Below are 26,181 nucleotides of genomic sequence, written 5' to 3'. Positions count from 1 at the left end.
ATTCCAAAAAGATACATTTTCTTGCAAACATTATCTTCGGGAATTATAGAGTAATTCATAGCATTTTCAATAACAATGGTTATTTTATTGACGAATTTCATGTAAAAGCAAAAAAATGCTAATGATAACAATAATCTGCTCAGGTGTGGGTGTGAATGAGTTTTACAGACGTTTACCAATCATTTGTAATTGTTCATGTCTGAGACAGTTCACCATACGAAAAAAAAGACCTGGGGCCTGATGCAGAAAGAGTTGCAATCAATCGCAACTCTAAAAATCATGCGCATCTTGATTTTCAATCAATCAACAGCGCGCATTATATCCAGTCACAATATTGGAAATTAGTGCTGCTGAAAATAAACTCAAATCTGCATATATTTCATTCAGTACTCAATACAGTACTGTAAAATGAACAAAGATAAAATTTTGAAAAGAGACTTGTTTAGGCTTTTGTCTGATTATTCGTTTCTTCGACCGATAGTTGAATACTTTACATCATCAGTCTACACACACCATAATTCTTATTCTTTGAAATGCAATCGATTAAAAATATTAATTTGCATTTTATAAAATTATCTAAGAAGTAAACACTTTGGGAAAATGTATTGATTGAAACACGTTCATGTATACGTGCACATATACATAGTGATACACAATTTAATTCCAGTTTATCCTTTTATACATGTAGAAGTAAGAATCTCAAGTGAAATATTATAGTACCGGAATCTGCTGGCATAGCTTAGTTGAAAATTGAATAGATTTATCCTGATTCTACATACGAGTCTGTGAAAGCCCTGGGAAAAATCTGAGTACAGAATTTGCTTGAAGTAAAACGAATGAGTGCAAATTCAAATTCAGGAGAATGGCATACTTGCTGAATCATTTGCTGATGTACTCATCAACGATACGATATATGAATATGAATATAACAAACTTCTTTTTATTACCTCCCACCAAGGACTTTGTGTTTTGGAAAAGAAAAGGGAAAGCGATCAACATAATTGAATAAGACATAGAGCATTGCACTGTCTCGGGGAAGAGCAGGAATTGCGATATTTTCAAGAAGCGAGGAAAAATCAAGTCGCGTGCAGACTATTGCAGTTTTTCTACTAAAAAAGAGAAAGGGTTTCTTCACAGCATTTGTGTGATGCCGTTCGAAATTTGCAATGTAAGTGAAAATGAGATTTCCTGGGATTTACATATAATGAACCAGTCCTTCTCTTAAATGGTGCAAGCGAATCTTTTTCGACCGTATGCCCCACACGCAAAGGTCAACTACCTTCCTAATATCCTGAGATCCCTCACTTGCAGAGGCGCCTTCGTAATTCCTTACTTGTCCTATTCTTCAATATCATCCATATATAGTTCAGAATTGAAAATGTGATTTTCATTGCTTCTTATTTCCTTCGTAGTGAATGCTCTTTCGCATATGCCCTTATTGAATCTAAATTCTTGCTAATAATTATTAAACTATAAACATGACATAGGTATTAGTTAAAGTTCTCATTATTTTGAAAATAAAGCAACCATTGTAATAGCGGAGTGTCAATGGCGCAGAGGGTCTGGAATACATTGTTCATATCAAGATAATCGTTATATCTGGTACTATCATCAGCAAACATGTTGGGCTTCCTATGTGTGAGCAAGCACGGATGTGTGTGTGCGTGGGGTGTAGGCTTACAAAACCTCACGAATGTATTTGAGATTCGACTCCTAACGGGGATGTGGTGTAGGAAATTAAAAAAAATAGCACACAACCCTATATCAACGATTACCCCGTCAGACGAAGACATTGAACTCACTTGGCGCCAATTTATCTTATTGCAGTCGTCTGTTTCTTGCTGTATGGCCACTGATAATATACATGTAACGGGATTCTCTCCTTGAACCAATTTTCCGCCAAACTATGCGACTTTTCTTTCATTTTGGGAGAAATTCTACACCATCAGATGCTAAACTCAGATTAGGCTGTATGAGATATTCTGCTTTGTGACTAAAAGGTAAATCCGCTGACGATAGGAAAATGATCGATGTAAAATGGTTTGTTTAGATGAGTTCTTATCGTCAGATGCACGTGTAATTGATACCATATTGAATTAAAGCTATGTCGATTCTGTACTTAACTGACACATCTCTTCGATTTAATTATAATCTGTGACAGAGTATATCTAGATTTACACTCTTTTTCACAATTAGGAGAAACACATGTGATTGTTTGAAAATGACGTAAAAGTAAAGACGAGTATTAATGAACAGAAAAACACATTTTGACATTTTTGTCTTCACCGAAATGACAACAAATGATATGAAATATCCCCTTTCTACAGACATTTTTACATCTAATAAAATGCGTATTGAATATTTTACCAAACCAATGTGATAATAAACAAATCGTTTCCCTGACTTTAACGTGCCGTTATGTTTGTTAGACTGTTGAGGAATGTTCGTTTAAAATAAAGTTATTTAAAATCTTCAGTACTTGAAGAATATCGAGTATGATTAAAGTGAATATAGTGAATAAGTTGAAAATATGTTGAATTTATTTAAAATGAAAATAAGCGACAAATAAATGCAACTGATAGTGACTGATATCAATCAATCATTAAACAAAATTTAAAATAAAAATTTACTTGGATGAGTAGAATTGGATTTTATTTTCCATTCATTTGATATAAGATATACACTTATTCAATCACATGCTAATCATATTTCGTTTACATGGTTTAAAAGAATGTAATATCTTAAACCAAAAAAATCGACGATTCATTCATGTTTGACGGCGTATGTGTATAAGTCTATGAATGGTTCTGACGTGCACGGTTACATATCATCATTGGATCGATCATTATTGTGATATATGAAATTATCAATTTAAACTCCCCAATTGTTTTACCATTTTTGAACAGTAACATTGCTTGTCTAATCAAAAACGATAATTCATATAATGACCAAGGCATACAGCCATTAAACGTGAAAGCTGGACTTCTTAACTTGGAATCAAAATAGTATCAGATACTGAATGGTGATATGAAATCAAATTTGTTGTTCAAATCGTGCGCGTTGCATCTGCAGCACTCATTTATAACAGGACGTCAATTGTCAGATGGCAATTTTGCAACGACAAACGAGATAATTAGATTGATTACATACTGCACATATTAACTCGATCTTATGTCTCGGACAGTCGATATGATGGCTTATTATTTTTTTCCGCTGCTGCTGCTTACATGAAACGAGATTTATATGAATAACATATTTTTCTATGTCCTCGATTCTATTATTAGGTGCTGGATACAGATACCTCGTTTTATAGCAATAAGCAATCAAAGTCGTGAAAATAATTTCATAATACATGCAGACATACTATGCATAGAGTTCTGCTTCACTGGCAAGAGGTGATCAGGACGGGGTTATTACGTGCTACTTTGTAGGTACCAGCGTTGATTAACTACCACCCAAATTTTAAATTATTTTGTGCAAGACAAAGTAATAAGTTGTGCAAAAAAGATATACTATTCAAATCAATAACTTATACAATAAGGTCGATGGAGCAGGTTTAAAAGGACATCTTTTTTTTAATAGGGCATTAATTTTGTTCATTGCTTACTCATTTTAGGGCGCACTATACAGTCACTATAAGATTTTACTGAATATAAGATCTTGAGTAATTGATCTCCCAAATTATTGGATATAGTTATCGTACATCCAATCATGGAGTATACCTCCGTGCATGATCCAATCTCACAATATCCCGTGAAATACTTATCAGTCGTTCAGCCGTGTTTCCCACACAAACGCGCTCTGAAAATTAATTGATGTAAACAACGGCAATTCCAAAACGTGATAACGTCGAAACTTCGATCGATCAACTTCATCTGCAAATTGGCACAGTCGCCGAAAGAAAACAAGAGATGGAATTAGAAAGAGTTCAGTGGAAGGCATAAGTCGCGTGTGTAGCAATTCACTTTTACACGAGCTAGTTGACCTAGCTAGCAGATTGATTTTGGTCCAGACGCGAGTTTGTAGTCGGAATAAACAATCAGGTACGAACAAGTATTCGGAATTCTAAAAGAGATTGAAATGATGAAATCCCTGGAAGGGGTAAAGGTGTGCTCTGTGCATCAGCAACTTGAATTCCAGAACGGAAATTAGATCTACCTGACAAGCCTCCAACGATTTGACCTTTCTCAACAACATGGAAGAATTTCTACGAGTAAAAAGTTGTTTCTAACTGGCAATATCATTATTACATACTTTATAGAACATGCAACCGTATTTATTGTTCATTCATTCGTTTAATTTCATTTATTTCCATAGTAAAATTAAAAACAAACATAAACATCAAATCACAAACAAAAATATATATTACATAAACAAGATATTGAAAAAAATTAATGGAAAAGAGAGAAAGCTATAGCACATGCAAAATCTTCATTGAATATGGTGGAAACAACAAAAGCCACGACAGCGTATCGAGGGTATTCCCAAATAATAGGAGAACTGTTTTAGTAAAGAGATGTCAAAGTCAAGGTAGAGAAAGAGAAAAGACAGTAAGAGAACTGAAAATGACATTGGATAGTTGACAGGAAGAGAGATAGACATGTAGCATGTTTCTATAAAGTTGATAAATTTTCATTTTGCAGTATATCGTATTTATATTTCATTTTGAAGAATGACAAAAATAAGTTAAGGATTGAATTTTAGACCAGGTGGGATGCTGTTCCAGCATTTGGTACCAATCATGTTGTATAAATGGATTCAAAAGTACATTCGGTAAAAAGTGTGTGTGTGTGAAAATATACATGCACAACAGCTAAGGCAACACATTTATTTAAATATTGTGTGACAGAACTGGAAGAAGAGAACAATGGTAGGCGTATAGCTTAAATCAAGGTTCCCCAGAGCTATCTACCCTTTTGGAAAAATTGGTGATGCCGAAAAAAATGTCTCTGCCGGGAATCGAACCCGGGCCCCCAGCTTTGAATGCCGGTGCCTTAACTACTAGATAACAGAGACGAATTAGTGGCTAGAGCGACCCCGATCCGATTGACCGTCAGATAGACAGATTTTCGACACTATACCAATTATAATTTCTTGGTGGTTAAGGCACCGGCGTTCAAAGCTGGGGGCCCGGGTTCGATTCCCGGCAGAGACATTTTTTCGGCATCACCAATTTTTCCAAAAGGGTAGATAGCTCTGGGGAACCTTGATTTAAGCTACGCCTACCATTGTACTCTTCATCAATTTCTGTCACACAATATTTAAATAAGAGTTGCCAAAGCTGTTGTGCATGTATAATTTCACACATTTATACTTTATCCCATACGTGTACTGTATCAAGCATGGCGGTTTGTCATTGTTCAAAACCCACCTTCATCCGACAGATATAGCCCTGGGAACCTTGATTTAAGCTACGCCTACCATTGTTCTCTTCATCCATTTCTGTCACACTATATATTGTACTCGACCCCCATTATCAAATAGTATGTGTTGCATGTGATGCAAAGCCAATGTTCCAATCAATCATCTTTATTGATTCTAGTCGGGAAATGAAAAGATGTCCAACCCAGCAAGATAGGGTATCACCTTCAGAATAGACCCATCTTGGAAGATCATGACGTGATCCCCTATTCTCTACCGCTATACGTCTGTAGAGCCGAACATTTTATTGATTCGCCAAGATTTCTAGGTAATGTGATACACGTTCACCCACATCAGAGAATATTTGCTGAAACTGATACTGACATTTTATTTCTAGAAGTCCCAATGTGAAATTTTCATTTTATGAATTGAGAACAAACTGCTCTTATCATTAGAGATATTAAGTTCTTCAAAATTACTATACTACAACTACCAGTGGCGGACCGTGACCCGGAGGATCAAAGCATTGGAGGGGCACTGTATTGTTTGTGAACAATGCTGTGCCCCTCCAATGTCTCCTCCGGGTCACAGTCCGCCACTGACAACTACTATATGTACTACTCTATTGCTCCTGCTGCTGCTGCTACTACTACTACTTCTTCTTCTCCTACTACTTCTACGACTAGTAGTATTAGTAGTATTAGTAGTGGTGGTACAATTACCATATGCACTACTAGTAGTATTAATACTTCTAGTACAGGCACTATACCACGACGACTTATACTAGAACTGCTACAGTACGAATTCTGTTCTTTTTCCATTGCTACTACTACTACTACTACTACTGCTGCTGCTACTGCTTCTGTTGCTTTAACAGCAGATACTACAACCACTATCCTACTTTCACTGGTATCACTGATTCTACTAATTGTTATTCTACTCTACAGTTATTCAGAAAAGAAAATAGAATAAAAATAGTTCACAATTCATTGCATGTACACAACATTGACTTGTAAAGTGATTTTCTTGGCTTTCAGAAAGTGAGTAGTAACAGAATAGCTTTTGAAGCATAAGCAATCGCAGAACCCTCTTGAAAAGCTTTTAATCGTACGTGGTTGTGATCGAGTCAGACTGATTTTAAAGCACTGCAGATGGATAGACCTTTCCACCCCCCGAATGCACAGCACTTCGAAAGACTCCATTGGAAACAAATTGCCATGTTCACTCAAAGAGCATATAAAGCTGAAGGCGATGCAAATTTTATTCCTTATGGAAATACATATGGGTAATTCATGAAGCATATTTTTTCATGTTTATTGTAAGTGAAATAATCTACTTAACATCAGTCTATATAGCCCAAACGTGTGCAGTTATTTTAGATGAATATAATCCATCATCAAGATGTATAGACGGTCCTGATGTAAATGTCTATATTTGAGCTATTGCAGCTCCTTGTTTTCATGACTGATATCATAATAATCATGATAATGGATTAGCCCCTAGTCTCCATGTATTGGTAATCGGTGGTGATGTAAGTCTACAAACGGGAAAGGGTATCTTACCCCAGCCTGAGGAGTAGCTTTATTTTGAATTGCTTTTAACTATCAGCGTGAATGCATCCGTTGGTGCTTTAAATGAGATGTCTAAAATATTATATTTAACAAATATATATACATTTACAAATAAGAGAAGACCGTATTGTTGAAATGCAACATATACCACAGATGAAAGTGTTCAATACCCTCACTGAATGTTAAGGAGAGATTCGCCATGTTGGTCATACACCTTCAAAGAATCGCTTCGAGAATATGCAAACACACTACAAGCAGATGTGCGGTCGTGACGTCACAAAACAAGACGCCAAAATTCCCATTGGGTTTGATTTAAGTCCCATATGAAAATAGATTATATTGATCTGTTTTTATTGATCCGCTATGAAAACATTTTAGAGCAAAAATTCGAATGGAACGGAATGGTGTTAAGTTCAAATTAATTCAAAATTCTCAAAAAACTACGTTTTAATTTATGTATGGAAAATACGATTCGTCGAGATTTTGGGTGCGATGTAGTGAGTAGATTGGTACTTACTGCTACACTCAATTCGTTCATCAAGTAATTTAACTCTAATAATAACATTGATAATAATAACATATTAATAATAATGATAATAATGTCTAATACTCATCCAAAGATATGGAAAAGGTAACTAAATGCTCCTGATTTTTTTTAGATATTGTAATTTATATGGACATCAAATATATATTACATATTTTACACATAGTTATAGTCGTTTTTTATAGAAAAGATAAATTATGAAAAAAATATATCTGACTGAATTAATGAGAAGAAAATCCAATAAAAATAAAGGGGCTATGTGATCCTCGTGTTGGGATTGCCCCCATATACAAGAGCATTGTTGTTATATTAATAAACCGTTTCCTAATGGAAATTTCTGTTTTGAGTATTAAAAAAATTGCTTTTTCCATGTAATTTTGTCAATCACCATCCATTAGCATTATGAAAAACAAGGAGCCCAGTCTGTAGTTGGGGTTAAAACACACATCCATACACCACCTGTAGCGCAGGTCCATGCATTTTCCACCATCGACGAGCCACTCGTGTAGCGCTCTGCCAATATTTGGTTCTCGCTGAGTCGTGAGGGTCTCCTTCGCCAATCCAGACTGTGTTCGGCAAACAGACGTGTTATTTTATGCTCTAAAAGTTGGATTTTTAAATAGGTTGTGGATTTCAACCTTTATATAGTGCTGAATATTATAAACGCAACCTTCATGACTATGTAGTATACACTACTCTCCCTCGTTGCATGCCTAAGAGCGGAAACAGAGCAGTCACTTAAAGCATTAGGTTTTTCTCATTAATGCGAGTTTGACAGGATGGAGAAATTGTGAAAGGGAAATGAGATACAGGTTTAAGGCGATTCACGGAGCAAAATTAAAAATAATTTTTGAAAATGGGAAAATTTGTAAATAATGAAAAAAAAATTCTACTAGTTATTATGTTAAGTTAAAACATTTGTTCAGTTATAATTTTAAAACTTAATGTAACATACATTTGTTGTTTTTTTTTTTGGGGGGGTAGTGATCACAAACCTGCAATTAGATATAATATTCGTGTAAACTTTAGAACATTACAAATTCTACTTTTTTATCACAACGCTCTAAATTTTGAGATTCCTGGCAAGGTACCAATTTATTGTCATATGTTTTGTACTGCATAATGCACTTATAGCTTCATCGGTTTTGCTACACACGATTTTGAAGTACAAAGATTAGCACTGTTCTCACACTTTGGTCAATACGGCTTTCATAATAACGGGGACTGAAACGAGAGCACACAATATTTATTTTGACCTATCATATGACAGATTTTAATCAAAGGACTTTTTAATATGTTCTATATTAAAAGAAAAAGAGGGAGAGAAAGGTGGATGGGAGAGGGAAAGGGAACGAGATGGAGAGAGAGGGGGGAAATGAAAAGGAGATGATTATCATAAAAGAAACAATCATAGTATTTCGTTTCGTAACATGTGCGGAAATGAGATAATGCAGGATATTGAACTATCTATGTGTGGGTAAGTGTGTGTGTGAGTGTGTATATCTGTGAGCGCGTTTATACAATGAGGGTGCATGTGTGTACGTGTGTATAAGAGAGGATGTGTGGGAGAGTTTGTGTACGATGGGGAGGGTGTTAAAGTAGAGGAAAAACGAAAGAAATCAAAAAGCAATCTGAGTTTGGGAGTGTGATTTGTGTGTTGGTATGGGTGAGGGTGGGTGTGCGTGTATGCGTGAGTGGGAGAAGGGGTGTAGCTAGGTCAGGTCGGCCTTTGTGATCCGCAATTACATAAAATTATCTGCGTTTTGTCCACTTGCTTTAATAGCATATCGTTTAGAGAGGAAAAACATTTAGATTATTGAACACGCTGAAGATGTTGAATTATGTTGGACACAATATTCATTGTGATATTGGGCAAGCTTTGGACACCGCTAAAGCTATTTGTACATCGAGAACTGTTCTGCAAACTTCCATGCATTTATATTCAACAGTTTAAAATGAATATCCGTAAAATATGTACTGTAACATTTTGAGTTATTTGATGTATTTCATTCTTATTCATAGACTTAAATTGAACTGTGGAAGTTCCAATATTTAAACTTTTCACTTTTTAGTACTAAATAAAACCAATGAATCTGCCACCTTCCACAAACCAAAACGCATATCACAATGTCTCTTATCTACTCCCCCATTCCCCGCCCTTTACATACTCTTGCCTGTTATTCTACCCCCCCCCTCTCTCTCTCTCTCTTTCTTTCTTCGACCTTTGAATGTTCTGTTGCAATACAATCTGTCCTCCTGAATTTTGGGGTGTGATGAACGTAAGTGTATCTTGAGCGATCGAATTCACCTGCAAGTTTTCTGATGAAATTTCTAGAGTGAATTGTTTTTGCCCACTTGAACGAACCACGGGATATAATTTTCAAGGTCGGAATTGAAAGATGTACATGTATACAGAACCAGAGGGAGAGAGAGAAGATGTGTGACGTTGGGTTGTTATTTAGCTAATTAATTTGAGACACACGAATAACCCACACCCTCAACCAACATACACAATACGCCCACACTCCCAAACATGTTATATTTCCCAATGCTGACTCATTATTTTCATTTTTTAAAATGTCATTTCGAAACACTGAACTTGTATTTTATTGTGATTTAAAAAGTACATCAGATGCGGTGATTCGGGGAAAGTGGCAAACATCCCTACTTTTCCTTTTTCATGCAATTATTAAAATCTTACAACAACAAACCCCTAGAAGCACTCCAAAATCATTAACGAGAGACCTAGCTCTTCTTCTCTTAGCATTCAAGTACTTGAAGTAACAATAAGGCTTTTGTTACCATCGAGTATGCCATACATGACCGCAGTTCACACATAAATAAAAGCAAATGTACGAATAAGAGGATGAAAAGCAATTAGCATTTCACAGGTCGGAAAATAGCAATTACTTTTTAAGATGTCTGCTATAGTCCTCAATATTTTATATTTTATTTTGTATAAATATTTTATCAACTCCACTCGGCAAGAAAATAAAAAGTTGCCTTTTTAAATAATGATATTGATTACTTTTTCACCCAGGGATAATGGGTTTCATTTCATTTAAGCTTGAACATTTATTGTAAATGTATCTGTATCTTTAATTTAAAAAATAATAATTTCAAGGAAAAGGGTACCAGTATTATGATAAAGATTCAAAAGTTACCGCATCTTTCTATGATCTTATTAAAGCCGATATTAAGAAAAAACGTGATTATTTGCCATAAAGCCAGACAGTGTTTAGTAGTTATTTCTAATTTACAAAGCACGCTTTTGGCTCTAAGAGTGATAGGAATAATAATTATTATGATAGATGGGATTTGTAATGCGCTAAATCCATTCTGCAGAGTGCGCAAGACGCAGTGAAAGAAAAAGAGAGCGAGAGAGAAGTACAAATACAATGAAGGAACAATTAAGAGTAGGAAGCCTTGAATAGACGCGTCTTATGAAAGAGCATTCACAGATAACCAAGGCAAGATCATCCCAGAAGACAGGGTCAAGCAGCGTGAGCAAAACACCATACCCCCATGTCTTAATGGATTAGAGAACAACTAGGGAACCATAGTACTGGAAGAATGTATTTGTTAATTACATTATTGAATTGTGGAGCAGAGCCGTTAATTGCATGGAATACAAGAAGGATTTTGAAGATGATGCGATCATCGACCTTTAACCAATAAAGATGCATTTATTCTTTTAAAAAATACGTCTGACCTTGGTTACTGAAAGAAAGCATTGATGAAAACTGTGCATTTTGTTTTTTTATCGACCTGTCATTCGTTTGGCTCCATAGAAATCATACAAATAGCCATAAATTTTCATATGATTATTTCAATATTATATTTAAGGATTCATGTTCATTAAACTTTGTATCAAATTAAATGGATGCATTATTGTTCTTGCTTTGTTAAAGAAACTGTTCGTTTGCAAAGTGTTCATTTTTACAACAGCTGTTGTAATTGGAGAGGTAAAATCGATAAATGTTTTTGATATGTTTTATTATGTTCAAATAGTCACAGATTTATAATTACATCTAAAAATCTACAAAGTCACGTCCAATGTCATCTATATTGCGACATGAGAGATGATGATCCCGCTCCTAAAAATAAGATATATCAAAATATATTTTTCTACTGTGATGTGATGTGATATTTTCCACATTCGTCTCCCTCAAGTTCGAACTTCTGTCGTTTCTAATTCTTTTAAAATAACTTTCCCTAAATTATGGAACAAACTTCCCAATGACATTAAAAACAGCATCACCATTACTAGATTTAAAAAGTTGTGCAGGTCAATGTTAACCTCTTAACCTTCTGAAATTACCAATGTACCTGTTTTTGCTGCATGAGTGTGTTATTATGTTAGTGTTTTTGATAATTGTTTATATATATGTTACCTGGTGGCCCCTTTTATGAGCCTTGCTTCTCCGACGTCACCTTATTGTAATTTCCCTTCATTGTTGTTAATTTGTTTGTATTTGATGATTAAACAATAAATTGAATTGAATTTACTATTAAGGGAGAGGGGTGCGTTGTGCGTTAATTTAGCTGACAAATTAGATATACACTAATATTTGACATGCATGTACGTCGGGAAAGTCCCTCTCTTCAAATCATATTAAGCGTCACAACACATTTCGTCTATATTTAAAGAAGTTACTGGACAGATTATTACAACTTATGAAGTTTAGATTGAAGTGTCGCCTAGGAGTTTTCGAGATAGCAGAGAAAGGGCATGAAGGGGGAGAGAGAGAGAAGCAGAAAGGTATCACTGGAGTACTCTGAGCAAAAGGATGCGAATGCTTTTCCTAATGTTGCAGGTATCGATTTTGTTGAGCTACGAAATCAATTACGAACGGCTCCTGCATCTGCATACGAACGCTACTGTGTATCTCCCGTCTTAATAACGTGACCTTATCGCCTATAACGAGATGCTTATGACTTTGTGGTTGACTGTATATACAATGATATTATTTGATATTTCATATCTTTTTAAGTTCACCTAATGAAGGTTATCATTCAATAGTTGCTTTCGCTCGTAATGAGGCATCATTCAAGATATAAATAACTAGGATAAGGTGACCAACCTATTTGCTACACGTGAATCCTGATTAAACTGATGCCACTGCATTGTTAGCTTTTAATCTGGACATGCTTATTACCAGGTCATTATATCAGAATGTTTTCAGTTAGACTAGAACTGCAATAGTCAGTCAAATGTGACTTTCCACCTTTGTGCCATTCACTATTACCTCATTTTCTTTATACATTACTAGTTGCAACTTATCAACATGCGTATCGGGCAATGTTACTGTTCGTTAATAATGCAAAATGCAGATTAACATTATAATCATCCCGAATCAAATCCCATGAACAATTTCAATTTATTTATGACCTTACAACTTATGGAGATTCACCATGCTCACTCGAACTGAGCAAAACAAGGCAGGCTAATTGAGAAATAATATACATAATGCATTTAGAATCCATTACGACTTCAAAGTAAGAAAATTAATCCTCCAGTTTTTGTTCTTAGCTAGAGTAAATGTTTCTGAAAGGCTGTATGTTTGCGCATGTACTTATCTCTCTCTTTCTCAGTGTAGTTTGATATTTCTTTCCAAGCAACGTACCCAACCTTAGTCCCTTAACTGACAGGTCAATAAGAACCTAATGAATTGATACATTAGCTTTTATTTCAACTGTTCTCTGCTTGCGTCACAGTGGTCACGATATACAGAGAGTCAACAGTGATCCATTAAATGAGCATTGTTACTAGACATTCTGACAAGTTCTCGAATACAATGAAGAAGTATCTTTTTTTTAAATATAATTAACGTATCTTCCCTCTTGGCATTTGAGAGACATCATAATATATTAAATATCTAAATAATTATTACAGTGCTGATTAGACTACTTTGACTTAGGATGGAAAGAAATAAAGAGAATCATCACTAAAATGTACAACTGACAAACTTTAACATGAAATAATTACTATATTGTTATGCGCTGATACGTAACTTTTCTCTCACGATGAAAGCTAGGCAAAACGTTATTCTTCCTCTAAATAATCTCTCCTTAATTCTTGCCCTGCAAGTATTACATTTCAGTTTTCGATGAAGAATTGATTAGCAGCCCACTAAGATCTCACTTTCAATAATTATACAAACTCTTTTTTTTCTTTCGTCAGGTTATATAAAGAGGACCCCAGTATACAAGACCTCTTTCCGTCGTTTAAAGGGAAGACTGAACAACAGCTACGGAACGACATGGGTTTCGAAAATCAGGCTGTGATGATCCTCAACGTCTTCGACGAAGTGATCGAGCAGCTGAACAACCTAGATGCTGCAATATCCTTATTGAAGAAGACGGGCAAGAAACATTCGATGATAGATACAGATATGATGCTGGTAAGATTAAGATTACAGCAACAGAGAGACTAAATGATAATGATGGTAATGAATTCAATGATGAAGACGATGATAATGGTGGCAATGATTTAATGACGATGATGGTAACTATAATTATGATAATAAATATTAAACATCAAACGCTAGGGGGTATTTTATTCCACTCTCATTATTCACAGGTCGCCCTAACGTGGATTCCTTTCCCCTCTCTGTCGCCTTGCCCATTGGCGGAATAAACTGAATGTTCTCTCCTACTGTCGACGCCATGGTAGCTCTTGGGCAGATGATGCAAGGCTAATACTGATATTTATATTGACAATAATATTATCCATTTGATTACTATTATCAAAACAAGCAATAAAATAAACGAATTTAATTAAGTTAATTCGTGTATCCGTAACAAGTAAAACTTACAATTCATATACTTAAAAAAGAATACTCATTGAATAGTATAGCATTTCACGTGGTTGGGATATCTGTTTACGATCAGAATACATCATAGAATATCTTCATGGACTTATAACACAGATAGCTCAATGATTTTCTAAATATATTTGTCAGTGATTAGCACTGTACATACGGAAAATTATATGACGAGTTTCATCGGTTCATTAAGAGACACAGCTGTAGGCTTATGTAATCACATGATATGGCAACGATTTATCTTCTTGTGTCGTTATAGTAACAGCTTGAAAAAATGATTATAATTACGACCTTCTCCACATCCTTCACCGAACATAGATCAAGCTCCATTATTATTGCAGTTTATATTTTAGTTTTCTGGATTATTGCAGCTCTGTCGTCAGTTTATATCGGAGTATTAATCCCTGATCATGCGGATGATCTGACTTGTTCACTTATAATTCAGATTCAGAATTAATCTTGTAAAGAATATTATATTCTTGATGAAGACGATTAATTGCAGCAGTGCAGAGCCTTTTAACGGTGAATAAAAACGTCAACTGTGGCAAGTATAAACTTTGGGGTTCAGGCATGTATTATGTATCTTTGCTTTAATTCATGCCCTCGGTTTAATTCCATCCATTCCACTTCTTTAATTTGACTGTCTTCTCATAAATCATTCTTCCCCAAACTCAGTTTTCTTCCACGATAATTGGATTATCGCATCCCCATGGTGGGTAAATTAGCTGGCATCGGGGTATCATTCTAGGGGTTATTAGATTAGAAAGGATGCAGCACAAAAAGGAAAGAGTCTTTCCATCTGAGCCCAGTGTTAATGCTTCAAAATGAGTGAAAAGGTTAAAACTCTGCAGGTTAACATCACCTCGCACATAAATGGCATAGTATCTCTATGTATTATATAAAATATGCATCATTACTTGAAACGTATAGTTTAAAATGTTCAATTTGTATGGATGTGCATAGTGGGATAGACTAGTCGATTTATCAAACTGGTATCAAATTGGTACAACATGAGCAAATTTAGGGATAATGATTTAGAAATATTGTTCTTATGTCTCAATTCATAATACTCTGTTTCTAATCATCAGACAAATGGTTCAATACGTCAGATAGTACAATGCAGAGCAAAATGCTTCATACATCGTGGAGAAGAGGATATTATCTCGATTTAATCCTAAATAAGATATGCATGTTTGTCAGCCTATAGAAATAGTTTAAGGAATAATCAATTCATTATTCTATTATCTAGTTTTTACAAGTCTAAAAAATACAAGTTCATTTTATCACCAACCTATTCCCTTTCCGTTCTTTCATTTTTTGAAATAAATAACTCTATGAGATGTATGATTAAAAACAAAGAAAATCGATGCTTTAATGATAAGTGATGGTAATAAAGCTTTAGAAAATAATCTGACGCTATGCGCAATATTAAAAGATAAAATGAGATTCACAATGCGTTACTAGTGTCTCCATTAGTACTGGGATTCTTATTCTTATTCAACTATTTCATAATCACAAACTCGCAATGCAAAGACAAACATATCGGCCCATATTCTGCATCTGAATTCTGGTTTAATTTAAAATATGTCTAGGCTCCGTAAGCCATAATGTGGGATACGTAGATGTTCAATTCATCAACTCTTTTGCCATAAAAAACTATTGAAAAATTATAACATGTGACTCTTAAAAAGTACAACAAATTTTCCATATATTTGCCCTTCCATAATTTTAGCACGAACTTTAATCGTGCTTTAAGAGTTTAGCATACGGGTCGTAGCATTTATGCTGTCATTTATTTAAAGGTGTACACAGAAACGATGTTTAACAACATTACTTCATCCAGATGGGCTCTGTTACCGAAATTACGTCATTTTTTTCATCACATTTTTAAAAGAAACTGTGGCCCTTATCAGTAGTATCTAAGGATAGGCAACGCAAGATATTGCCAGGATGTTATGAGTGCCTTACACTATTCCCAGATCCCCTTTTTTATGACATCATATCCTCCAACTGGAGCAGAAATACACGGGTTTCGGGTGTAAGTATAAGGTCGAACGAACTTTCATCAGATTACGAACAAGCCTTATTTTGGCGCGAAGGTCTGGATATAAAGATGTTCGTGGACATGCATAATATTTGCACTTAAAAGCACAGTCTCATTACTTTCTCTCCTACCCTCTTTCCCTATCTTCATATCCGAGCTTTATCTCATCCCTCCGTCTTTTTTTCTCTCTCTTGATTTTCATCTATACTCTCTCTCCGTGTTCTCGGTGGTGCTACTTCCCTTTCAGTTTGCCATTTTTTCCTCATTTTTCCAGTCATTTTTTCTTCTCCCTCGCACGGCCACCCACCCCCCCCCAAACTAAAACCATTTTCATTAAAACATACTTGATGATTGTACTAAAACAGGTGGATGTAAAATGAATAGTGTGTTGTATCCTTTCAATAGTGATCAGTCAATTCCTCTCCATGATACCGTTGATAAATACAAACCAATGATTGTAATGATGAGAACAATGGCTGGATCTTGCCTAGCAACCCCATAACCCAACACTGTATGGGCATGAACCAATCATATTATTTACAAGGTCATATTGTCCTAAACTGAGTGAAAGGCACTAATCACACTTAAACATTATCTCTTTAGGCACATAATTTCGCTTGTTTCAATTTATTACGGTCAGTGATTATTATTGTACTATAATTACTTTCTAGGTGACAATGACATATAAACTTGGATTTAATCACTTTTATACTTACTTTATTTTTTATTAATATTATTTACATAAGAAGGCACGGTTTTGCATGTGCGAGTCCGTTTATTGACGCTTTGATGTGCATAATGTAAATTTCAGCCAATCGAAAATGAATCTATATTAAAAGTAATAAACATTATGATTATTATTATTATTATCATCATTATAATTATTTTTATCTTCGATGTATTTTCAGACGCTAGGACTGCTGGGGCGAATATGGCATTGTTATCATGTATTCTCTTTATATTATTTTGAATCTATTTCAGTTGAAAACCAACCCAACTTGTTCCCCTGTCTGATTGGCGGTCGTCCTGCATGACATTTCGTACTCTTCTTTCCTGAAGTTCAGAAAAAATATATATATAAAAACTCTTAGCTTTACAATTTCAATGTACCTGGATGCTGGCTAACGAAACTTTGTACACGAAATTACGGTCAGAACATCGTCTCGAACCAGAGTAAGAAAAGGAAAATGATTTTGGAACAACAATAATATTGAGCGGAGTTTTGAATAAAAGAGATGATAAATGCATGAGTGCAAGAACTATGCATTCATGATTAGAATGCTTTGTTTCTTTCTTTGTTTGTTGCTGTTATTTTATTGGTAGAGAGAAGTATTTGAGTTCTAAAGATGCCAGAGGATGAAAATATTATGTATATGGAAATATTCTCCGTTTGCTGGCTGAAGAGAAGAGTCTATGTTAGATTTTCTATTTGAACAGGGGCAATGCACGTATATCATGAAGACGAATGAAACTTCATTCCATCTGCAAGGGAACTGAGAGTATATAATTTGATCATTTCATGCTGGGGGTAGTACTGAATCATCAAATATTCATGTAGGACTTATTTCATTTAAAATAATTTTATGTACAATGACAAGCCTGTTCCATCATAACGGGGAGATATAAGAATGGGACTCAAAGGAGTTTGCATTCTCCTTATTCGTTGAATTAAAAAGAAAATGAATGCGGCATGACATATTGATTCAGCTAATAAATTTGCTTTACACTCTTTTTCATTATTGTTCCTAGATACATGATACAAATGTGCTTACACCGAGATTTCTTTGAAGAAAAAAAACATCCAGGGACCGAATTAAAGAAACTGAACCTTCTCAATTATATATATATAAAAAACTTACCAAGGTTTTGAGGTTTTTATTTTAAAATCATTTTGATAGTAAGTCCCTATTTCACAAAATTTAAAATGATGCTTAGCAAGTAGAAGCAAATAAATGACTTTAATTTAAGGTAACTAGGTCAATATCAAATGTGAATTGGGGGTCAGTTAACCGGTATCATCTTCAAAAACTTAAGATTTTTTAATCAAGGTATAGTTTTGAAATATTAGGTGTTCATTTGGTAAATCTATATGTATTTGATATCAGGTATCATTAATAACGTTATTTCATTGTTTGGTCACAGGGACAAGGTCAAAGGTCATTTCAAATAATTGAACTATAAACAACTCTATATTTTGTTCATTATTTTAAAAGTATGCATATATTTATCAACCTTATGCTCTGAAACCCATCACAAAATATAAAAAAAAGTTACAAGATAATACAGGAGCGATCGATATCATGACAATTTGGGCGCACATCACAATGACTTTGACTGCGTTTACATAAATTAATATCATGGAAATTATATTCGATATGTTAGCTTTCAGCGATGTAATTAAGCAACAACCTGGTTAACCCTTGCTTTCAGTATTGTTTCATTTTTCTGGCCTCATCTTCCATCGTTCCTCACAGGCACTACAGTCAGAAAAAAACATCTGTGACGTGTTTTGATGATGAATTCAAGCAACAGATCAATGTGGGACATTTGAAATCGATATTAATCAATCATATTGAGATATTAAAACGCATACTGTAGCCGACATGCATTATTGACATTAAACAAACAAGATCCTTGAGAAATCATAATGTAAGAAGCGTTTGTATCCATGTAGATATACATGTACATCCCCTCCAATTTGTAAAAAAAAGTGCAGAAGTATAAGAAGAAGAGGTAGTAAAGTAATAGTAGTAGTACAGCAGCAGCAGCAGCAGCAGCAGCAGTAGTAGTAGTAGTAGTAGTACAGTAGCGGACCGTGACCCAGACGAGACAAAGCATTGGGGGGCACTGCACAGACAATGCTGTGCCCCCCCCCCAATGCTTTGTCTCCTCCGGGTCACGGTCCGCCACTGAGTATAGTAGTAGTAGTAGTAGCAGCAGCAGTAGTAGTAGTAGTAGCAGTAGTGGTGGTGGTGGTGGTGGTAGTAGGTAGTAGTAGTAGTAGTATAGTAGTAGTAGTAGTAGTAGTAGTAGTAGTGGTAGTAGTAGTAGTAGTAGTAGTATAGTGGTAGTAGTAGTAGTAGTAGTAGTAGCAGTAGCAGTAGTAGTGGTGGTGGTGGTAGTAGTAGTAGTAGTAGTAGTAGTAGTAGTAGTAGTAGTAGTAGTAGTAGTAGTAGTAGTAGTATTAACAGGACTGTAGCAGAAGAATAAGTAAAAGAAGAAGTAGAAGAAGTAGTAGTAGTAGAAGTAGAAGAAGTAGTAGTAGTAGTAGTAGTAGTAGTAGTAGAAGAAGGAGGAGGAGGAGAGAAGAAGCATAAAGAAAAGGAGAAATATAAACATAAAAAATAGTGTGATAAGAAGAGGAAAATATGAGGATGAATCAATGACCATTAAGTGTAATCAAGACTGGCGTTGACCTGACTCAGTGTAAAGATGGCCGTGCGCCATATACCAAAGTGTTATAGGTTACCACTGGCGACGACTCGTATGTTAAAAGTGATAAAAAAGAACTTTGTACGTTTCCCGTGACCTTTCAAGTGAGATTGATATCAATATTCTCCTGTAACCGGAACTCGTTTCACCTGCCTAATCGATCATCGTCTGATCACGGGTGTTAATAACAACGATTATAAAAACCTTTCTGAGAAGACCCCTACACTTTATAGTCCATGTGAAACTCATGGAAATATCATATCGTACGAATAAAAACAACAAATATAAAGCGTCCAAATCAGTTGAAAATGGTGCTTCAATCGGAAAGATATATAAGCTATTAATTTCTACGTCTTCACGGTCTTCGGGATGGTTAATAAAATTTAAATGATAGAAGATCCCTTACTACAGTATAGCGCATGGAATTCGGGAAGTTTGACCAGTATGTCGCGTTGTAACAGCAGAGGTTTCTGTGTTTTTATTTTGATAAATCCGAAAATGTCTAATTTTCATTCGATAACTTTTTTACTTATACACTTTTGTTATAAATTTGTAATCACCAATTACATACAACGTAGTCCAATAAAAACATGCCAACAAACAATTAAAAACGAGCAGGTATATCATATTCTGTGTCTTCATAAAACTAATTTTCAAGATTCACAAATTAGTGTATTCAGTGCTTCCATTAGGAAAAATATATCATTATAATGTAAATTATCACAGGCGCGGATCCACCAAGGGGAGTTGGTTGAATTTGTCTCATCGGTTTACCTCCTTCAGTAAATAAAGTGGGAAATATTATGTCACTGTTTTCAAAGGGCATCATATTTTGACTGAAAAGACAGACGACCATGACGACATAGTCGCTTTGGTTGACGTCAGCCTGAGTCCTAGAATGTTCAAATACTTCCCTTTCCTTTCCAAAAATGCTTGTTCCATGTTCTCTTATGACATAATAGAAAGATAACATATTTATTTTACAATATTCATACCGCCTATATTTCAGACCAAATTTTCAGACCACCTTCATAATCATTCATGTTGGCTTATTTAGATCATAAAACTTCTCAATATATTGGAATTGACTTATCAGATGAGTTCATTGTGGAACTTCCGCTTTCATTGTGCAATTAAGAAGACAGATTATCTTAATAATATTTTGTCGGGTCGAGAGACGATTCTAGAAGCCTTAAATTCTTATGAACGCCTAAAGTTGTCAATCAAGTTCATAGTAGGGTCTTACTGCGTATACTCTGTAAGATATTCGTATGGCGATCTTCCGAAAGCCTAAGGCGTTTGTAGGGCGTTCGGACTCATCAAACGTAGTATAGGTACACAATTTTTGCAACTGTTGAGCAAAAATCTTCCGAATTATTGGTAAAGCGCTATAAGTATACCTGTTATGTATGTATGTAAGATGATCGTAAGTCTGACGGAAGAATAAGTCAGGGCATTCTTGTGAAAAAACGTACGAATTCTAGGGCCATTGTATTACCTAAAATCATTTCATTTTTCAAGGTCTCAAGTTGTTCTTAAGAAGGCCGTAAGAATCATGAATCTCTACGAACTACGAACAGTGAGATTCGTACGAATGCCTCATTAAATCTGTGAAGTTAAAAACTAATTTGGAGATCCATGGTACCATCCTTGCCATTGGTCACATCTTTCGGATGCAGACATTAAGTTTTGTCCCATAACATAAATAATCCCTCCTAACATATCTTTTTAAATAAACACATTCAATAAGCTCATGGTGTCATAAGTGAAATATTTGCTTTCTGGCTGTGGTTACTTTTTTTGTTATTATCCGCGCGATGAAGTCCTGCTCTATTATCTTTATCTCTTTTCCTTTTTATTTTCATGTCCCTTGTGTGTGTTTCCATTTTTCTTGTTCTTTGTTTATTTTTGTTTTGCTGTTCTCTGTTTTGTCACCTTTGTGTCTGTGTTCGTAGACAATTTTCAAATAATTATTTAGAAGGGTCCACACAATACAAGCACTGCTTTTTAGTGTATCCCTCCATTTTCTCAGAATTTTATTTATAATGGTTATATTTTGCTTATATATAATACTCTGTTTTGTTTTGTTTTACTTTTATTTATAGATAAATATCATATACTGTACATGCCTCAATTTATTTTGTCTGTATAAGTTCATCGTTACTATTTTGACCACATTACTTTGTTATGTTGAAAATGAAATAAAATAAATTGAATTGGACTTGCAAATATAATATCCAGTCCTTTTAATAGCCAACATGAAAATAAAACAGAATGACATAACTAAAAGGTATTAGTCAAAATTCAATGTGCCTCAATATTCACATGCGAACCGCCAAAAAATTGCCTAGTATGGTACCTGGGCTGGTGGCCTGCACCATATTTTTTATTTATTCTTTTTAAATCGCCGGGCATATCAAACTACCTTTTCCAAGTCGACATCCTTATATGTTCCACTTTTTGCCAGTTGCGGGCGCTCTCTCGCTCACCGCCGAAATGACCGAGATTTTATTTTTCGCTTCCATGCACCACACAGGACTGTGATATAGGCCTAGGCTTTTTAAGAATAGAAGTGAAATCTCATCATTATCCAGATCTAGTTAACTCATCAGCGTAAATGGAAAGTGAAAGAACAAATCAAAATAAGAGGTTCGTAAGCTAATTTCGGCATGACCGTTGATCAAATATAAGGAAAGGAAATCAAATGAATTTAAAGCAAGTTGCGTTTTTCCTTTAAAATCTTTCGGCTAAGCCAATGATAATTGGAATTTGACCTGTAGGTTGACATTATCTTCTAAGCGAAAACCAAACAAAAACCACAACAAAAGTAAAAAGAAGCAAACTCTCATTCCAGTTTGTAGATTACAATACATTGTGGCCCTTGAATATGTATAAACCTGTATTTACATGAACCCCCCACAAAAAAAAAGAATGACAAAACTAAAAGGTATTAGTCAAAATTCAATGTGCCTCAATATTCACATGCGAACCGCCAAAAAATTGCCTAGTATGGTACCTGGGCTGGTGGCCTGCAAATAAATAAATAAGTAACTAAATAAATAAATTTAAAAAAAATACATGAACATTTATACGACAAAGAAATAAATCTAATTTTGTTGTTTTAAATGAATAATATAGATCCATTTGTATTTTGCGTTTTATTGTGTTTGATTGTCTGCTAAATCATAAATTATTTTTGTTTTAGCGCCCTCTAGTTTAATGCCAAGTTCATCCTAACAACAAATTGACTTGGCATAAGAAATTAAAAAAGCGAGATTATCTCAAACTCAGATGTAAATTTTAAAAAAATTACAGCATTTTATATATTTCACCGAACAGTTATAGTCACATCAGAAAAGTCACATCATTTTTTATATAAATATGTTGATAAAGAGGATATCTATACCACACTACAATAAATTGTATTTGAAAGGAAAACCGATATATTATATTTCATGTTGTAAAAATTAAAAAAAAAAATTTAACAGCTTCAACTCTCTCATTTCAGATATCGCTGTTTCGTGTAAACAAAATAAACCTAGAATATCATAACTTATTTAATTTTTTGTCTGTGCTTGTTCGATTGTTCACTGTTTGTTTAAATCAACTTCTGGTTGGGTGGATCGGACCATTTAATTGATGATTACATAAAAAACGATATTGATCACAACCTGCAGGTTTATACAATATACCACACATAAGAATATAACAAAGACACAAAATACACTATAAACATAATCCAATTACAGTCGTCACTATTTATATTAGTATGAGAAAACTCTCAAAGAGATAATCGAGAAGACATCAAGTCGCCGGGCTCATGAATGCATGCTGATATAAAATGACATTTCAGAGAGTCGTAACTACGAAATAATAGTAATTCATTGATTTATGGCAGTGAAGATTAAGAAAAGGACGCGCCAAGTAGTAAGTTCTAAACATTCAAGTTAGTTTATGACTACCTCCCCTATAGCATTTTGTTCATTGGGGTTCATTCATAATTGAATTGATTCATCGATTAAGTCGGTAACATCTGTCCGATTTTTCATCGATTTTTCCATAAAAAGTACATCCTGAATAATACCGGTCTCCATTCGTTCAAGCAATTTTTATTTCCTGTCATCATTCCTGTAGAAGTTGCAAATGAATTGATACTCTTCGGTGATTTTTAACAATTATTATTTGTTGATGAAACGGGTTTATGTACAAGCATATATGGATTGGAATATAAATGAGCATGGTTGCACCTCCTGGGGATGTTTGTTTTATCATTTCCCATTAGCCCATGTGAATGTGAAGAGTCGGAGGACAGACACTTCGCCAAGAATTCAAATGCAGAAAATGCAAAGCAAAAAAATAGTGGGGGAACGACTACATTACAGTATTGTTAGATAACCATCCTGAGATCCCATTAGTTTTAAGAATATTTGAAATATCAGCTGAAGCTAGAATGATGATTGATAGGTAACATCTAAGTCACGTGTTTGTAAATAAACATTATTATGATATTTCAAATCGTCAGTGCTGATGGGAGGTTTTTTTCCAAGCATATTTACAGTACCAAGCTACAAGTCTTAATGTCAGCAGCTTAGTCAGTATAGTCAGTATAATTGCTATAAATGTCTGTAGAGTGTTTGAGAAGCAGCTATATGTGTTGAGTAATACATAAAGCACAGCCTTAGTATTATCTATTTTTATACCTCTGCTACAATATGATAATTCAAACAGTCCTTATGTCTGTCATATCACTTTCTATAGCTCCCGCAGGAGAGAAACTGAAATGATGTGCCAGGTATTTTATAGGAGGTCTGAGTCTATTTTAATCAGTTTTATCTTCGTATCCAAAGCTGCAAATTAAACAATTATCGGCGAGTTTAATCATGAGAGATAGTGAATTCTAATGACAATTGATCAGAAAGAGAAGCAATTAGGTTAATGGTCTTTTATTGGTAAGGTAAATTCAGCGCAGTATTATACTGCGGTGGTGAATGTGACCGAACATTGTGGTGGCATGCGTGCTGTCACACCAAACATGCTTTCTCCAAAATTGAACAAAACATTGACGCGTAAAATTATCGGCATGATCGTTCGTTGTGGGAATATTTCTGAGTGTAACTATAACTACTAACACAAATAATATACTAGTATGACGTGTTGATACTATTCCGTCGACCATTCTTTAATTTTGTTCGTAGTCTTATTTTCACAGTGCCAAAATGAGAGAAATGAAGATAATTTGGGGGAGAAGCTATTAAAACTGGAAACATTATAGGGTTCTATTATTATTATCGTTATTATCATTATTAAGATTATAATTATTAATGTTATTATCATTATTATTATTATCATTATCATCATCATCATCACCATTATCAGCATCATCATCACTACTACTACTGCTGCTACTATTGTTGATGTTATCAATATTGTTCTTGTTGTCATAGTTTATGTCATCATGTTAACTTTCATTCGTAATTGTCAGAGGAATGTACAATGCATATACATTGAAAATCATTGCCAATGCAAATTGTCTAAAATGATTATTCTGTTATAAATGATCATAATTAAGATGAGTCTTTTCTATTTCACTGCTATTTCATTTGATTATACTTCGTTTGAAAAAAAATCGTTTAGGACATTGATTGCCTTACTACTCAAAATACATGTTTCATCTCATTACACTGAATTCAATATGAAAAACTCATGTCCTCGACATTTCTCTAAGATGAGAATAAAATTCGTTTTAAAGCTAATTATGTTGTCTGCTATGAGTCCAAAGAAAAAAATTACTGTTGCCGTGACAACAACAATAACGCGTCCCCCATCAAGCTGGGAATGAAATTTGAATTATTCATTCTTTCATTCCAGTTATTAGATTTGCATTAATCATGTTTTTACCTTGGAAGCAGAAGCATAATATTGTTGTATACACATACGTGTATATTGAAAGACTTATAATGTGACGTGATGGGTGACTCTAAAACAGACACAATCCTATACGGCTTGTTTGTATATGCTTGCTTGCTTGTTTTGGGTGTTATAACTGTTATGCTGTATGAAATGACACAAAATGTTTATGTTTATTCATCGTTTTATTGCTGTATCATTGTTCCGATGTTCGTGAAAGATGTTTATTTGAAGATAAAACAAAATATTATATGCAGTGAAAAACATCTAATTTATTTTGACAACAATTAGATTCCAAAGTCTACAACCAATGTCATATTTTAATTGGCGTTTTAACAAAAGAAAATAACAAAGTGCGGTAATGTGGAAAAGTATAATGATAATCAAACATTTATTTTTTCTCGTTTAAGTTTTCTTTCTCATAGAACTCCTTATATACTGAAAAAATAAGAGAACCAGAACGCTCATTTTACATGCAGGGAATCCCATTGGTAG

The 26,181-nt window shown here is 34.5% G+C and overlaps 1 protein-coding gene across 1 annotated transcript in view; it reads left to right on the top strand.

Annotated features, from left to right (window-relative positions):
* LOC121418923 (myoglobin-like) overlaps window positions 1-26,181 on the top strand; it is a 39,277-nt gene that overhangs the window by 10,051 nt on the left and 3,045 nt on the right. The window contains exon 2 of the mRNA XM_041613132.1: window positions 13,661-13,880. Coding sequence (XP_041469066.1) covers window positions 13,661-13,880 — 220 coding nt within the window. The remainder of the gene's footprint in view (window positions 1-13,660; window positions 13,881-26,181) is intronic.

This window comes from Lytechinus variegatus, chromosome 7 (assembly GCF_018143015.1).
Source record: "Lytechinus variegatus isolate NC3 chromosome 7, Lvar_3.0, whole genome shotgun sequence".
In the NCBI taxonomy this organism is placed as follows: domain Eukaryota; kingdom Metazoa; phylum Echinodermata; class Echinoidea; order Temnopleuroida; family Toxopneustidae; genus Lytechinus; species Lytechinus variegatus.
The sequence above is the reverse complement of the archived record's forward strand: the minus strand, read 5'-3'. Positions and strand labels throughout refer to the sequence as shown.